Source organism: Melopsittacus undulatus, chromosome 9 (assembly GCF_012275295.1).
Source record: "Melopsittacus undulatus isolate bMelUnd1 chromosome 9, bMelUnd1.mat.Z, whole genome shotgun sequence".
In the NCBI taxonomy this organism is placed as follows: Eukaryota; Metazoa; Chordata; class Aves; order Psittaciformes; family Psittaculidae; genus Melopsittacus; species Melopsittacus undulatus.
In genome coordinates, this window is record NC_047535.1 from 26,267,659 (window position 1) to 26,284,828 (window position 17,170).

At 50.4% G+C, this 17,170-nt stretch overlaps 2 protein-coding genes across 2 annotated transcripts; one reads left to right on the forward strand and one right to left on the reverse strand.

The window, feature by feature from the left end:
• Nucleotides 1-77: 77 nt before the first annotated feature.
• P4HTM (prolyl 4-hydroxylase, transmembrane) lies at nucleotides 78-15,978 on the reverse strand. The gene is made up of 9 exons (XM_005149462.2): nucleotides 15,724-15,978; nucleotides 15,569-15,650; nucleotides 7,138-7,328; nucleotides 6,510-6,606; nucleotides 4,950-5,112; nucleotides 3,140-3,325; nucleotides 2,195-2,285; nucleotides 1,633-1,756; nucleotides 78-403 (listed from the first exon to the last, which is right to left on the reverse strand). Exons 1-9 carry the CDS (start codon nucleotides 15,976-15,978, stop codon nucleotides 183-185), a joined length of 1,410 nt encoding a protein of 469 aa, XP_005149519.1. The 3' UTR covers nucleotides 78-182.
• On the forward strand, nucleotides 9,323-13,793 carry LOC101877404 (secreted frizzled-related protein 5-like). Its single transcript, XM_005149447.3, has 4 exons — nucleotides 9,323-9,673; nucleotides 10,078-10,247; nucleotides 11,177-11,266; nucleotides 11,740-13,793. The coding sequence occupies exons 1-4, from the start codon at nucleotides 9,348-9,350 to the stop codon at nucleotides 12,072-12,074; spliced, it is 921 nt and encodes a 306-aa protein (XP_005149504.1). The 5' UTR covers nucleotides 9,323-9,347; the 3' UTR covers nucleotides 12,075-13,793.
• Nucleotides 15,979-17,170: the final 1,192 nt, after the last annotated feature.

Below are 17,170 nucleotides of genomic sequence, written 5' to 3' on the forward strand. Positions count from 1 at the left end.
CACCCACTACCCCCCCGCCCGCCGCTCATTGGTCCGGTCACCCGCAGCCCCGCCCCTAGAGCACAGGGAAGCGAGGCTCCGTCTCTGCACGCTTTATTGGTGCGCCACGCACCATCGCCCCCTCCGGCCCGGCGCGGGAAAAGGCCACGTGCGCGCCCCCGAGCAGCCTTTTGCGGTCAGCTCTACAGCTCCAAGTGCATCCCGCTGTACGCTTTATCCACTGTCCACTCGCCCGGGGCTCCTGGGGCTCCAGCCGCCACATATCTCTCCATCTCCTGCTGGAACTGCAGCTGGCGCCGCCGGTTGGGGTCAACATTGATCCAGTTGTTGGCAATCCACTTGGTGCCCTGTGTGACCAGGCAGCCCCCATGCAGGGCAAAGTCGTCCAGCTCTCCTACCCAGCCTGTGGAGCAAAGCCATATTAGGAGGGAGTGAGGAGTGCTGCTATCCCACCCACGGCATTGGCTTGAGTTTTGGCTCGGTTTTTGGCTCAGGTGCGTCTTACAGGAGTTGGCTCCTCCTGGCACCTCTCTATCTTACTGCTACCCCACCCTAGCACCTACAAGGAGTGCACGAGGGCAGGCTCCCCAGGTGCAAAATGCTCGTTACTGTCTTGTTTCCACCCAGCACAAGGGGCTCTTGCATTCTGCATCTCAGCCTCTGTTTTTCTCAACTCCTTCCAAAAGGGAAGGGCATGGAAGAGACAGGTGCTGCTGTTAGAAGGCCTGTAGAAGTCAGGCTCATGGACACATTACAGACTGCATTCCTGCAGTTCTAAATGATCCCGTCTTTACAGAGGTCTCATGTTATTTTCTGTAGCAGACTTGCATCAGCAGCTGGCTTCCATTTTTGAACAATCTGCTCATAAAAACACAACAGGGCACTTCTTGCAGGACAGTGATGATGTTGATTATCATCATCCAGCAGTCCAAACACTGGTCTTGTGACCTCCTCTGTGGATTTTCTAGAGATGGAAATATGGGCTACTCCCAGGAGACCTCCTTCCACCACTGTTCAAAATCTGCCATTGAAATTTTCTGGAGTCACTCTCTAGCAGCCTGGGAGGTTTGTGTCAATCCCCCAGCCTGTCTGTCAGGGAAAACCATGCTGTGCTTTGGGAGAAAAACAGCCCCGAGGACACATCACCCGGCTGCGGCTGAGCTATAAAGCAGAAGCTGGACCCAAGCACGGCAGAGCCATGCATGGTGCAGATCGTGCCTCCCTGTGCTGCAGAGCTGATGGCTGTGCCTTTTGTCTACCTCCCCTCTGGGCACCACCACATCAGTGAAACATTCTGAATTGCAGACCAAGTTCCAGCAGGAGTTTGAGCTTGCACAGTGGGGCAGCAGGCAGCTGGCGATGGCTACTGCAGCCAAGGTCTTTGTTTGCTAGCTGCTAGTCCTGTCCCCTAAAAGCACCAGGAGCCACTGACCTACTGCTTGTAAACAAAGGCCTTTCAGAGTCAGGAAGCTCCTACCCAGCTGGTGACAAGTAGACTCTATAGTTCCCACTAGCAGGCAGCTACCACCCCTTGGCTCCCTTCTGAGCTCCCAGCCACCACAAGAAGATGATGGCCATCACCTCTTGCAGTTCTATCCCTCCAATGAGCCAAGTCTTGAAACCAGCTTATACCTTCTCCATCTGACAGGTAGTTGTACCAGAAGACAGCAGTGCCTTGCTGAGGTTTCACTCGCAAATTGCCCTTGTTGCAGTTTTTCCGTGTATCTCGCAGGTCCACATCGTTCTGAATCAAAGACTGGCAAGAAACCACAGATACGGTGATGCAAACAGGGCTGGAATGAAGTGCACACACTGAGCTGCCAGTGCTCACCCTGCCCTCTGCCTGACTGCCCCACAGGGACAGCTCAGGGCTTTCACAGCCCACCACAGCAGCCAGTTTCAGGCCCCTGGAGGTCCATAACCTGTTTCTGAGCAGCTGCCCAGTCTTAATGCATTGCCTGACAGAAGCACAACATACCTGCTAAGACTTAGTCTGAGGAAGCCTGTCCAGACAGAAGCAAGCAGGACCCATTATGGCAGCAAGCCCACCAGACCACCACTTGCACCTCCCTGTGCTCATATGAGTATTAAATGTGTTCCAGCCTCACACACCAGACCCCTTCTGCAGCCGTAGAAAATAAAGACACTTACAGACTGTCTCCCCAGGGGTAATGTGTAAGTGAGATTCATTTACCATCTCTTCGTACGTCCTGTTGTCAGCTATAGGAAAGACTGTTTCGCCTCCCCCAGTCACGTTGTTCAGGTAGAACAGTACCGTCACATACCTAAAATACAGAGTGGCTGTCAGAGGACACAAATGGAACAGGAGGTGAAGCACAGCGGCTGTCTATACCCTGTCCCTCCACTGTACATACAGTGATTCCTCCAAGACACCATGAGATATGGGATTTCTTAGAATCCCAGACTGATTTGTGTTGGAAGGGACCTTAAAGCTCATCCAGTTCCAACCTCCTGCCACGCACACGGACACTTTCCACTAAAGCAGGTTGCCCCAATCCCCTCTGTCCAACCTGGCCTTGAACACTGCCAGGGATGGGGCAGCCACAGCTTCTCTGGGCACCCTGTGCCAGCGCCTCAGCACCCTCACAGGGAAGAGCTTCTGCCTAAGAGCTCATCTCAATCTCCCCTCTGTCAGGTTAAAGGCATTCCCCTTGTCCTGTCCCTACAGGCCCTTGTCCAAAGCCCCTCACCAGGTTTCTTGTTGGCCTCTTTAGCCACTCAAGCTGCTCTAAGGTGTCCCCAGAGCCTTCTCTTCTCCAGGCTAAACAAGCCCAACTCTCAGACTGTCAAGCTCTCAGCTTTGATGATTTGCATCATCAGCTTTTCTCCAAGAACAAGACAAGGACAACAAGGAAGATCCCCACTCACTCACAGCAGTGAGGGTGTGTTTCTAGTCTCCAATGGGGATGGCCCAACAGCTCTGCAGAACCACTCTGCCCTCATTGTGAGGACCCACAGGATTTGCCCACCAACCCCTTTAAACCCCTTCATGCCAGTGATCGCCAGAGCTGGTTCACGAGCCTACCAGCCAAGCACTGACTGCTACACGAGGTGAGGCCAAACATCTATCTCCACCTCTCCTCTAACATGTTCCAGATTGTTCCAAGGCAGAGCGTACCGGCAGGAGGTCTCAAAGGGAGCACTTTCATTGGCAACCAGCTTTGTGTGACTGCAGGCAGTCTCGGGGAAGACGGGGCCACTGTCCATATGGGCATGGTAGTGTCCTCCTTGGTCATAGCGCACAACCTGGAGGGGCTCACTGTGCTCCACAATCTCGGGGGGCAAGCGAGTCAGGCGCATTACCCTGGGGAAGAGGAGAGCAGAGCAGGTGAGGGGAAAACACCAACACCTGGTCAGCCACTACTACCAATCAGCAAAGGAATCTAGGGAAAGAAAACCCCCTTCCCAACAGACTGGATAGATGGATGGGCTGCAGCAAGCACGCCAAGAAGCAGACTAGGTCCTTAGAGATCTGTTGGACTATTAGCATCAGCTCAGCAAGTAATTATTAAGAGTACTCCAAAACCAAACAAAACCAAAGGGTGCATCTCCAGCAGGACTGCTCTGAGGAAGACTTCGCTTGCTCAGCAAGATCCCTTGTGTGTGTGTTCCTGGAGCCTTCACATGCCATCTCATCACTTCTCTGGACTCCTGCTTACCACCTACAGACCTTGGGACAGTTAGCAAAGCACAGGGACCCTGCTGAGAGTGAAGGAGAGACTAGCTCTAGGAATATTCTTGTCACCTAACTCACCTTTCCCTGTTGCCTTTTCAGCAGCCTCCCTCCCAGGGCAGAGGGGCACTGGAAGTGACCAAGGAGACCGGAGCCCTGCTGCTCTGGGATTTTTTTCCGCTGCTACATCTGAGATCATCCCCAAGGCAAGCAGGTACGTCTCGAGACCTGCCAAAGAACACTCAGAGCTCTGAGAATCTGGACCGGTGAAGCCCTCAGGGCAGGTGCAAGGGGAATGTGGCACCCAGGCAGGATGGCAAAGCCCCTCTGACCACTGCACAGTCCCGAGGGAGGATTAACAGCCTCCTTCAATGCTATGTCTTCACATCCTCATGTAACAGCAGCCAAATGAAGAGCATAAAAGCAGTGTGCTGATGCCTGTGTGTGCTGGCTAGCTGGCATGGAGAAGGTGGCAACCACAGTCTGCCTTAATCAAGGCAATATGTGACCCCATTCTCCTGCTGGAATGTCCTGAAGAAAAGGAGTAGCCAACAGCCATTTTCAAGCCTTGGGACAGATTTTACCCACCCATGTTCTGGGCGAGGACCAGCACCACAAGAACAAGGGAGGCTCCAGCCAATTATCTGAAACTCACCACAGCTAATGACTTGGCCTGTGTGCCGGGTTTCAATGCTTCCCAGTACCAAATCTGAGATGAAGAGAAGGGTAAGAGGTTCTCCTCTCTGCCATGGGCTGCCCTGTGATACGTGTGCTCAGAGGATTAAACTAACTTGGCTTCCTTGAGGTGAAGTTGTGCTTGCTAAAAATGTGCTCTAAAAAAAAGCTAAGCCAGATTTCAGTGAAATGTGTGAGTAACTAAAGCAGATGACAGCAACTACTGGCACCCAGACAGCATTGGAAACGGGCAGTTTCTCTCAGTAAGCTCATTTACTAATTAGAATGAATTTCTTCATATAATGCCAAGTCTTCCTGGTTTTATAGGGCTGTTCCCAAAAGTTAATGGAGTGCTGCAAGGGTTGATTTTTCTTTTTCATTCTCCATGGGACAGTAAAAAACTTTGCTCTAATGAAAACCTCTCCACATTTTGGAGCTGCGTTCATTGCTCTTTATACTCCAAAGACTTTTCATACAATTAGGAAGTGTGAATATTAGCAAGCCTGCTGCTGCTTTTCCCAGCACATGTGCTCCTTGTGCCTACACAAACCCAGCCACACCTCAGCTGCCTGGTCCTTACCTTTGCCGTATGGATCTCATCACCTGGTGAGCCCCCTCGCCCTGGTACAGCCATGTGTGCTGGCTGTTGCGCACCAAGTCACTCATCTTCACTTTCTGGCTTCCCATGTACTTGTGGAAATCATGGATATTTAATCGTTTGAACTCCTCCAAACTCAGCACACCTGTAGTAAGAGAGGAAAAGCTGGTGACAGTCCTGCAGGTAGGTAATAAACAGTTCCTGGTGTTCTGTATTCAGAGAAGCCACCAGATGAGGGCATTGCAGAAACTGCCTTCCTCAAACCAACCCCATCCACACTGGGGATCAGGTCGCAGAGAGCAGAGGATGCAGCACACTGCACGGGGCTGCCCAGCAGCCAGCACACATCATGGGCTGGAAGCAGAGCTCACCCAGACAGCGAACTCAGTGCTGCTGTGGTGCCAGATCACCTCCCTTGGACAACAGCACTCAGACACCAGGGTCAGCCTGGGACAGGTCCTTGGATGCCAGTGGTCATAACCAAATTATCCACCATTATTATTTCTAGTGTCTCCCTGTCCCCATGTTCCCCCTGCTCCACATGGTCTTTCATGACGCAGTGCCACATCCAGGTTGTGACCTGGTCTCTTGGTGTCACATACCAATCTAACAACAGAAGGAAGCAGCACTCTGGAAGTAAGGTCCTGCCAAGAGCATGTTAACGGGACCTTTCATTTGTTAATGTCTGGAATGGTGGAAAAGCCACAGAGGACTCAGACATACGCTCCTACCCCTGCCAAGAATGCCATTGGTACCCTCCGGCTATTTAGGCATTCACAGGGTACTGCTTCAACTCCAAAGCAGCTCCTCCTGAGCAGCTCTCAGTGCCAGGTCACTCGAAGACAGCGTGCAGAGCCTGTGTGTTCACTTAATTTGATTAGGAAATGGACAGTTGCTTAATTGAGGCCACACTAATTAGAGCAGCAGAAGTTAGAATACACATCCGGACCAGCGGGAGCCCTTGGGAGACCAGGGGCAGGAAGAGCAGAAGTGTCCTCACAGAATACAAGAGTTTGCAGTGGCAGAGATGGGGGTCAGTAGCAAAGGCTGACCAACAAGACCATCTCCACTTATTGAGGCCTGCCAGGGATGTGGGGCTCCCAGCTTGCTGCAGAAGTCTCCATGAAAACAGGGTGTAAGTGGAAGGCACCTTAACACCTGCAGCCCACGTAACAAGAGCTACATAGTCAGAAACAGAGCAGTCTGTCAGACCACAGGAGCACACACTGAAGGTCTTATTATAGCAGAGCATGAACCAAGGCAGGTCTGAGAGGTGAGAGGGAGCACAGAGCTGTGTTCTGGTCCTACTTCTGCAAGATCCAAGCCCAGGAGGTAGAACTAGTCTGCAGCTAGACTGGTGATGAAGAGGTTTACACTGATTTTACTTTTCTGCCAAGTCTCTAAAGCAGTGTTATTTTCCTTTGAAGAAAACAGGTAGAGAAGTGGGCCTGGGCAGGAACATTGCTCCTGCTTTGCCCCACATGGCTGTGTGAGGTTTGAACTGTGCTGAGGGTGAAGGCATTCCCATGCAGCTGCTCTTACCATTCCCATCAGGATCAGCCTTGACAGCAGTGTACATCTCCCGGATGTTTTCGGGGGTCATCCACCTGCCATTCCCAAGCCGGGTGTGGGTCAACACCTGAAATTCATAGATGGATCAATACCAGACACTGGTTTCTTGTACTACCAAACCCTACAGATTGCCCTGCTTGAGGCCTGGTGGGCTCTGCTCTGCAGCCAGGCGTCAGCACATCTCTGCAGAAAGACGACTGCAATGAGAACCATCTGCAGCCACACACAGCATGTGGCTGATGAGTGCTGTTATTTCCAGTTTAGGTCATGGCAAATGACTGCTGGGACATTGTTAACCAGTCCTGAAGTTCCTTCTTTTGAAGGGAAAGTAAAACCCACAGCACCAGGAACGTTTTACCCAGCATATTCAAAACACATCTGCCAAGGACCACTGCTGCCTCCCAACAGCAGCACAACTGCTGTACGCCTTCTAAGCTGAAGGCCAGCACAAGTCTTGAGACACAGAATCAAGCAAGTACTGACTGGAATATACTGGGGTCTGGCCCTACCCAAGCACATGGGTAATGAAGAGACCATCTGAGTAGGAGACCTCTGAGAAGATGCCAACAAACATCCCCAGGTTTGCCCCACACTCTACCTCTTTGAGCTGCAGCTGCCCATCGTGGTTGTGGTCCAGCAGATTGAAAATGTCCATCTGGCTGATTTCTATCATTCCCATGGCTTCCTCATAGCCATCTGTTGGTAGGATCTGGCTCTTCTGCAGCCCCTTCAGCTGGGCCAGATGGATGATGAGCTTGCACTCCTCCTCTGTCAGGAAGTCAGGAATTTCTGCGGCAGAAGCGTGAGCAGCAACAGACACTGAGGAACTGTTATAGTGAGACCCCAAACCAATGGCATGGCACTCAGAAAAAGGAGAAAAAAAGGGGGTGAGGAATTTAGGAACTAAGTTTGGGACATTCAAACACATCTGAGCACACACCATACACCTGTGCTGCTGGGGGTGGGTATTTTTACAGCAGCAGTTCATAAATGTTTGGATGCAGAGGTCAAGCCCTCAAACTCTCTCACAGATACCACAATGGACAAAGGAGTGAACAAACACCTGCGTATCACCACATATTATCACTTCAAAGGTGACATGTGGATCACAGTCTGGGAACTGCTGCTCTACAGGAAGAGAGGCGAGAAAAACTTTGTGGTGGGTAGTGGTGACTGCAGGGTTTCAGGCTTCCGTGGTCTCATGTGGAGAGGACAGCACTATGACCCTGGCACAGTGAAACCCAAAGAGCAAGGAGAAGACTTTCAGGCTTACTCCCACTCACTCCCTTGCTTCCCCACTAAAAAGGGTCTTTAAGTGCACTATTAAAGGGGAGGGCACTGCACATAGTGGATGCCACACTCCATACTGAGGTACTACCTGGGTGTCATTAGCTTTTCTTTGCAGCACAAAACCAGCAGCAATCAGGCAATAGTAGGAGCCCAAGCAGATTTAAATGCAGATAAGCAAATGACTAAGAAATTTCTCACTGCATAGTGCACGGGGCACTTGCAAAGTGCTGGCAAGGTCCTGTTCCACAGCAGTTACGCTGTGAGGGTGAGAAGATCCTTCTGGCTGGTGTCTGCCACTCCCAGGTCAATCTTGTTACCAGCTACTGAGGGTTTTGAAGGGGGAAATCAAAAACATCAAGGCAGGACAGGTTTAAGTGCTCCTAAGCCAAAGGTTCTGCTCTCCAAATTGCAGCTCCCTAGAGCTCCTGCAGGTATGTGCCATGGACACATTACATCTCAACTACAGCAACCCTCAAAGCGTGGAAAAACAAGAATTAGTTACTTCCATGACCTGAAATCAACCTTATCTGCTCAAACTGTCAATGAGCAGTTGGCTTCTTCCTAAGTACAGACCAGAACTAGCCCTGTGGAAAATGAGCTGTTCCTGAGAAACCCCAGCAACACAATGCAGCTGCCTGTATCTGTGACACCCTCTGAGGAAACAATTTCCACTACTGGCAGTGCATCCCAGAGGATGCTTCAGAGCCAGAGCTTCCACTGACCGCTTTGAACCCCATAGCACACCACCAGAATGAACTGTGCTGGCAAGCAATGCTCCCAGTACTTCCAGTTCCGCAAACTGGGCTATAATAATGATAGCTTCTGGAATCTTAATTATGTGCTGGAAGGAGGACAATCCCTCTCTCCAGAAGGATTTCTGAATGAAGGAACAACTCTCTTAACCAGAAACCGTGCTCTATCACACAGGCTGCGGGGTGAGGGGTCCAGGAAGGTGTTGCCAATCCCATCTGCAAACAACCTGGCTCCAGAGCTGCAAATTAGTTCCTCTCTACCCTCAGCTCTCCCAAACAGTTAACTTCTGTCTGTGAGACCATCCTATCTCTCTGCCCGCTCAACAATAGATCCTGCTAAACAAATGCTTCTTAATTGACTTTGACTTTGAGGTTTTACAAAAAACAAAAGAGAGGAAAACATTGGGCCTTATGAAATAATGACTAATCCTGGAGCTAGAGAAAGGGGAAGGGTTGGAGCATTGGTGTCAAACAGAGATTCAATCTTGGCTGAAAGAGCCCCAAGACACATGGGCCAAATCATTCATCCCTCCCCAAGTGCCCTCATTTCCACACCTGCTGATCCAAGCCAAACCCCTGCTAAAATCCAAACAATCAGGGCCGCTGGCAAATGAAAACTGGAGCATTGTCTTCCCCATGAGGGCTCTGAAAGGGCCGCACTTAATGAGGATAGATTGACAGAGAGGTGGTTCCTAGGCTATAAAAGACATCCCACAGTCAGAGGCAGCTCAGTCTGGGGTGTGCTGCCTGTCTTCCTGCTCCAAGCATGGTCACAGCTCACTACAGGCATCCCTTGAGGCTGAGTGACCCATGGCTGCTGGGCATCCTGGTGTACTTGCTGCTCTGGGGGTCTCCAGGGGCCTGGGCAAGCTACCTGAGGAGATCCTCCAGCTGCACACCCATCCCACCCCACATGGCGTTGTGCTACAACATCGGCTACTCCGAGATGAGGATTCCCAACCTGCTGGAGCATGAGACCATGCCAGAAGTGATCCAGCAGTCCTCCAGCTGGCTGCCCTTGCTGGCCAGGGAGTGCCACCCAGACGCTAGGATCTTCCTCTGCTCCCTCTTTGCACCAATCTGTTTGGACAGGTAAGATGTTTTTACAAGTTATTCCCGCTGTCTTAAGTAACACTCCCTGAAGAGCACAACTGCATTTATCTTTCGAGAGAACCCATGTCCAGCGCGACCAGTGCTGTCCCCAAGAAGCTGTGTGTCCCTCTTGGCAAGGGGCAGTTGGACTTCCCAGGAGGAAGCATCCCTCTGAAAGTGAAACATGAGCATTCCATCTCTCAGGAGCAGGAATATTATATTCCCTGCTGTGGGCTTTCCTGCTCTCCCACCTCAGGCACTGTTGCCGTCTTCCCCAGCCACCCCTCTCACACACTGCACTAGTTGCTGGTAACCACCAGCACAGCCCTGAGCAGCAGCAGCAAACCCCTCAGCCTGCTGCCAGGAGGAGCCCAGAGATGCTGCAATCCCCGTCCCCTCCCCAGGCTCATCTACCCCTGCCGCAGCCTGTGCGAAGCTGTCAAGAGAAGCTGCGCTCCTGTCATGGCTTGTTACGGGTACCCCTGGCCCGAAATCCTCAACTGCAACAAGTTCCCTGCTGATCACGAGCTGTGCATCGCAGCAGTGTCCATGGATGAAAACTCCACCAGCAGAAGTAAGTTTGGTTCTTTTCTCCTACGTTTTCCCATAGGCAACACTGAAAGCTCAGTGGATCAGCCTGTGCCTTGTTTATATTCCCAGAATTTCTGGGTTTAAGCTGTGTTTAAAGAAGTTATAAATTCCAGTTCTGTTCTCTGTGGGAGCGCCACTGTGTCTGGAAAATTAGAGTAACATTGACTGTAGCTTGTTCCCTTCTCTGCTGTATTCATTAGCTCCCTGGGTGCCATCAGACCACGCAGGGTTTGGGGCAAGGGGAAGGAACTGCTGTCAAAAGCCTAACGCCCAGGAACAGCGTGAGAGCTCATGGCATGCAGGCTCCAGGCAGTGAGAAGTGTCTCCAGCAGGGCTCTGGAGCTTCAGCCCTTGTCTTTCAGCTGTGTCCAGGGTTTAGAAACATGCAAAAAAGGAGAACTGTTTTGTAAGCCTTGTCTTTAAACATTAGGAAACACCACTAAGGGGAATGAGCCTCTGCAGACATGTCACACCAGAAAAAAAAGAATCTCTGAGACTGAAAGACTGAATTAAACACCCACATACTGGTGAATACTGGGGTAGATCCAAGAACAGCTAAGGGAAGGACAGACACCTTATTTCAGCATCACTGGATGTAGTCTGGCCACACCAGTGGTTTTAGTGTTTCATCCACACTAGGAGATCTTCACCAAGCATTTTCACTGCTGCTTTAACATGCATCAACACACACAAGCCTAAACAAAGCACAACAAGCAGCATCTGCCCCAGCCACAGAAAGGAGAACTTGACATTTCCCACCCTGGCAATCTGAGATGTCCCTGCATGGACTGGGTAGCTCAGGAGGAAGCACCACCCAGGAACAGCAACCCACCACTTGCAGATATCAAAAGTATCATTATGCCTTTTCCAGTGATGCTTGACAAGGGTGTTCTAACTAGATTTCTGTGGCAGCAGTACCCCGAGCCAGCTGCAAGGACTGTGAGCTTGAGGAAGCCCGCACTGCCAGGGAGATCCTGGAAAACCTCTGTGCCAATGATTTTGGTGAGTTCAACCTCCCCCCTCCTCTCAGTTGCTGCTGTTCCCTCTAGCAGCCACATACTGCCATGGACAGAAAATGGCTGCAGCTTTTACAGCAGATGCCAGGGATTTTAGGTATTAAGCATTCCCCAGGGAATTGGTGAAGTCACCAACTCTGGAAGTATTTAAAAGATGTGTAGATTTGGCACTGAGAAATATGGTTTAATGGTGGACTTGGCAGTGCTGAGTTAACAGTTTGACTCAATGATCTTAAAGGTCTTTTCCCACCTAAATGATTCTGTGATTCTAAAAATGGTGTTCAGTACTGGAAATTAACCTCAAAGGAGAACTCTTATAAGCTCACTGCAATTACAAGGGATGGATGTGTCACCATGTTACAGGAACAGCACAAAAGCCTTGCGCTGCTGTGTGATTAAGTAGTTAAGAGCTATATGGAAAGTAAATAGAACTAACAGCTCTTTTTCCAACCCCTATAGCAGTGAAAATACGAATCATGAGGAAGAACGCCACCACTACCATCTCAGACTTCGACCTGGACACCTCCAGGGTGGAGGTCCTGAAACATGGTCCCCTCCTCAGAACTGAAGTCCCTGGCAGGCTCCAGCAGTGGCTGGACATAGATGCGACCTGCGTCCACAACATCATGAGAGGCACACACACAGGGGTCTTCGTTGTAAGCGGTGAAGTGCAGAGTGACAAAGTGGTGGTGAACAAGGCCTACGCCTGGCAGAAGAAGAACAGGAACCTGCACCAGGCAGTGCGGAGGTGGAAACATCACCGCTGCCCTGATCAGGCTGGCCGGAAGGTCTGAAAGGTTTGAATTCCAACAGTAAGAAACTGCTCCCTTCCCTATGGCTAGAAAACTCCTTTCCCTGGAAGTCGGTGTTTTGGAGATGTACAGTCAATATTTTTAGGTGATTCAAAGCAGTCATAGTCCACAGATAGGCCCTCACTACACTGAGACAGAGCTTGAGGGTGCAGGTTTAACATACTCCTCACACAAGGCTCTGCAGATCCAGGAGTTGCAGTGGATGGCTTTGTGTAGGATCCGAGGTCACAACAAAACCAAACTGAACTCTGCAGGCAAAAGACCTTTGGTGCCAATTCCTCCTAGTTCTTGTCATCAAAGTCGATAGCCATTTCAGCTTCATTATTTGAACCTGAGCCACTGATGCTGTCCAAGTGCCTGCTTGCTTTCTGTCCAGAGAGATTAGACAAAAGTCCCCCTGACTGCTAAGTGATGCTGTTTGTGTAATGGAAAAGATACTCTTGAACAGTCTGAGATAAATTAGGGGGGAGACAACCCACCCCTGCAATGTCTGGCCCCTTAAAGAATTTAATATTAAACTCAGGCTGTCTCTTCAGCTTGCTGCATGAGAATTGACAAGCATCTTCAGAGGTAAAAGAAACAGCTGTTCTCATGCAGGAAAGGCAGACAGCAAAGATAGCTGAGGGCTTCTGCATAACAGGAAAAGCCACTTTTTAATACCAGAAATTCAGTTTGGATCCCCAGTAACTGGGATATCGAGATCTCACAAGAGCCTTGAGAAAGAGCAGAGCAGGAATGAGACATCAGCCATTGAAACCTCTGCTTTTGTGGGCAACAGCAGCTTTGCCTGGGACTTGGAGTGAGCCCTAATCCCAGCACAACAGCAGCTACTCGCAGCTGTGATAAGGGAAGGGGAGAGAAACATTACACAGTTGTCTGGCCTTATTTCTGCATGCAGAGGCAGAAAAGGTCGAAGAAGTCAATCTCACCAAGCTCTCTGCAGCTCACTCTCACCCAGGTAAGCAAGGACTAATTCCCTGTTGCAACTCTACAATCCGGACCAGAGAGCAGAAAACAGCAAATCCCCAAATGAAGAAACAAGTCGGATTTCTACAGCCTAACAAAAATTAAGTGGAAAGTTTTCCACACTAGATTAAACTTGGGACTGAAATAAAGGGAAAACCAGCTTTTCTGTGTGGTTCACGCTGCCTGCGGTCTTGGCTGTGGGCAGCCACCCTCTTTGATGGAGACACTGCCTCCCTGTGCTCGTAAAGCACACCAACAACTTGTGATGTGATCCCTTCAGCTTCAGTGTGGGCCGAGAGGAGCCCTCAGACACACACTGAAATTCAGCTGTGCTTGACATTTGTGCAGCAATTACTTCTATTCCCTGAGGATCTGAAGAAAAACACAGCCAGATTTCCTAGGTTTTATTCCTCCCTACTACCTTTTCTTGCAAACTGCCATCCAATCCGCAGAATCCACTCTCAAGTGATCCTGGCAATGGCAGCATCTTCTGAACTATGTTTGGAAAACACACCAGAACATATAAAAGCTCTGAAGGTTGAAAAGTCTTTGTCTGATATTTGTTTTCTATTAATAGGATTATTTGATCACTAATGTTTCCTAACTAAAAAGTGTACAGATGGTCTGACTTATGAGCTTTAGAAATGATGTCTCATAGCCAGAGGTGGGGGAAAAAGTAGGGCAGGGACTTTTTCATAGCTCCATGAAATACACTTGGGTTCAGTGCAGATGACTTACATTTAAAAGAGAAACCGCAAGTTCCCCTATTGTGCCAGTGCCATATTTCAAAGCACAGAGCTCACATTAAGTCATTAATGAGCTGTCCATTCCTTTAGTCCCACTACAGCCCAAAGCAAAGATCACAGATCAGCCACTTATTTCCTTAAACAGGCTCTCACATACCACAACACTTTGTGTTAAGTAATATTTCAGGAAATTTAAGAGTCTTTGTTTGCTAGTGACTTCCAGGTTTAACACAACCGAGTTAAATATACACTTCCACTCATTTAAACAGAGATACAATAAATCAGGGGTATTCTTAAACCAGATGATTTAGATTGGTTCTGTTTGCATAGACAGAGAAGCCTCTGGAAGTATTTTAAAGTCAGAGCTGCCTCCTGGCAGGTTTATCTGGGAAATAAGAGCAGTTTTCTTGAAGTTTCTAAATAGGGGCTTCCTTATCAGAGGATGAAGGAGAACAGACTCCGTGGGTCAATGTCTGTAAGACACCATCCTCGGGGAGTGAAGCTTCCCCTGGAACCAGTGGTGGTGCTGGAGTGACAAGTTAGAAGTTGTGGGATTACTGCTGCCAGGACAAACCTGCTCTGAGCAGCTTCAGCACCATCCTCACAGGCCAGGATCAACTCTTGTACTTAACTGGTAGCTGCAGGGCACAGAAGGTGGAAACAGGAAATTTCCCAAGTGAAAACCCAAACTGTGGCTCTGGTGATGGCACTGGGTTTGTGATCACTGTGGGGTGTCAGCTCCGGGCTGGTGTGTCAGACAGAAACCCGCTCTGAAATTTGCAAACCACAAGTACCACATATGTGGAGGTGCCAAAAGAACTCTGTATATTTCTTCCAGGTACTTATTGCATTGAGTTTAATAAGAAACCTACCTGATTTATGGCCAGGCTTTCAGTGTCTATATTCCATTTGCAATTGGAAAAAAACTTCTTTATGTATTATTGAGAAAACATCGAAAAGATTCTCAATGCTGTTTTTCAGACAACAGGTTTTCTCTGACATTGCAGTAGTAAGAATTTTGTAATCATCTGTCCCCAAAAATCAATTTATATATTCTCATTGGATGTCCAGAACAGAAGAGTTCAATTAATGACACTTTACCAGTCATCACAGAAAGGTAAAGGTTTTAAAACATCTGGAAGAAGGATGTTGTGTGGCTGCTTATCAGAGCAGCCAGAAATAAAGGTAAATCTGGAACAAGATGTAAAATGGTGGCAGACATTAAATCTGTCAATTCCCCTGTCGGTCATTTTCTCAGCACTGAAGCACCAACACTAAATTGCTTTATCACCATTGATTACCAAAACTTTGGGGATCTCTTGCACCTTCCTAATACTGAGCAGCTTCTTCAAGGTTCTCTTCAGCGATCTGCTGCCTGTTCATGGAATTTTAAAGGGAATCTGGAAAACCTGGAAAGGTTTATCTTCCAAATCCTTCTAAGTGAACCATCCGGAAAAGTCACCCCTGCCAATACCGTTATCAAAATGTCTTGAACAGAATCACACTCGTTATAAGGCAGAGCCGAGAACTGAATATGGCAGAAGTCGTTTCCCCGGGGAAGGCAGCGGGAGGGGGTGAGGCAGGAACCCCCATCCTCGGAACCCCCATCCCTGCCGGCCGCTGCCAGCTGGGACCGGCGGGCAGCGCTCCCGCAGCCCCGAAACCGGGTGACGGCCGCGCTGACGCCGCAGGGGAAGGGGGAAAGGAGCCGATCCGCCCGCTCCCGGCGTGCCCGGTGCCCGCCGCTGCGGGGCCGGTACTCACCAAAGAGCAGCGGCTTGAGGCTGAGGGTGCGCACGGCGTGGACCCTGCCCGGCACCAGCTCCACCCGCTGCGTGTGGCCCACCTGCGGGGGGAGAGCAGCGGTGAGCGGCGGCCGCAGCCCCGGCCCCAGCATCACCCCCCAGGCGCGGCCTTGCCTTGATGCCCTCGAGGCGCGGGAGGGCGCGGGCTGGCGGCGGCGGCGGCGGCGGGGGAGCTGCGGGCGGCCCTCCGGGCTCTCCGGCGCTGAGGTGCACGAAGAGCAGCAGCCCCAGCACGTTGAGGACGTAGAGGTGGGCGAACACCATGAGGACGAGGAAGTACGGCCGCGAACACACGGGTCTCGGGCGGCCGCCGGGCGGGCCGGGCAGCGGGGGACCCTCCGACCGCGAGGCCACCGGCGCCGCCGCCATCGCGTTCCCCCCGGCCCGCCAGGCCTCGCAGCGTCACCACGGCAACCGGCCGGCGTGCTGCGTCACCGCGCCGCGGGGGCGTGGCGATGGCGGCAAATAGCCCCCATCCCATCCAAGGGCCAGGACACCTCCTGAGTTAGAAATCACGATTTATTTCAAATAAACCATGGGCACACCGCTGGCAAATGTCTCCCGGGTTGTTTTTCTGCCCCTGACCCTCTCCGGTGCCTGCAAAGGAAAGCAAGGGGCAGCAGCACCCCGTTGGGGGTCACCCCCGGCCTGAGGCAAGGGAAGGCATTCCCAGAACAAGTGCCGCATTTAAAAATAAAGTTCTATTTTATTATTTTTCCCCCACTTGCTTGAAAAGTCATAAAACTTGAGAGTGCAAGAGTATAGTACAGAAACCTCCTGCAGCCCTGTCCCCACGCAGGCAGGAACAGCAGTCATGCAGTTCATGGTATACGTAGAAAAGGTTTTGTTACAGTCTGGGAAGCCTGAGGACTATTAGAGATGAGGCAGCCAATGTACTAACACGAGCAAAGCTGGAATAAAGAGAATGGGATGCAAGGATGGGTGTCAGACTGGTGTGGGGACTGAAAATGGGTAGGAAAACTAAAAAGAGAGCAAACGTTCCACAGTTGTAGCAGTAACTCAACAAAGGGAAGCTCACACCTTGATGCCTTCTACTCACCTACATTCATAGAATCATGGAGTGGTTTGGGTCAGAAGGGACCTTAAAGCTCATCCAGCTCCAAACCCCTGCCACAGGCAGTGACACCTTCCACTAGACCAGGTTGCATGTTTCACCATCCTCCTAGTGAAGAATTTATTCCTAATATCTAATCTAAATCTACACTCTTTCAGCTTAAAGCCATTTCCCCCACGTCCTGTCACTGCATGCTGTTGTAAGTCTCATGTAACCTCAACTGACTCAAAAAGAGCTGTGTACCTACTACAAGAGGAGAAAAATGTGGCCTCACCTTCTGGTGTTGAGAATTCCAGTCTCCTCCCTGTTACCTGCCTTGCTGGCAGCGTAAGTCACTCCACATAAAGAGCCAACAGTTTCCATGCTCTGCAGCTTTCATCCCAGAGCCTATGACTTTCTGTATGACACCACAACAGCAGCCAGTAACCCTGCCTGGGCTGCAAGTCAGTCCTGTTGCATTCCAATGTCCATAAACAGGATCTGTGC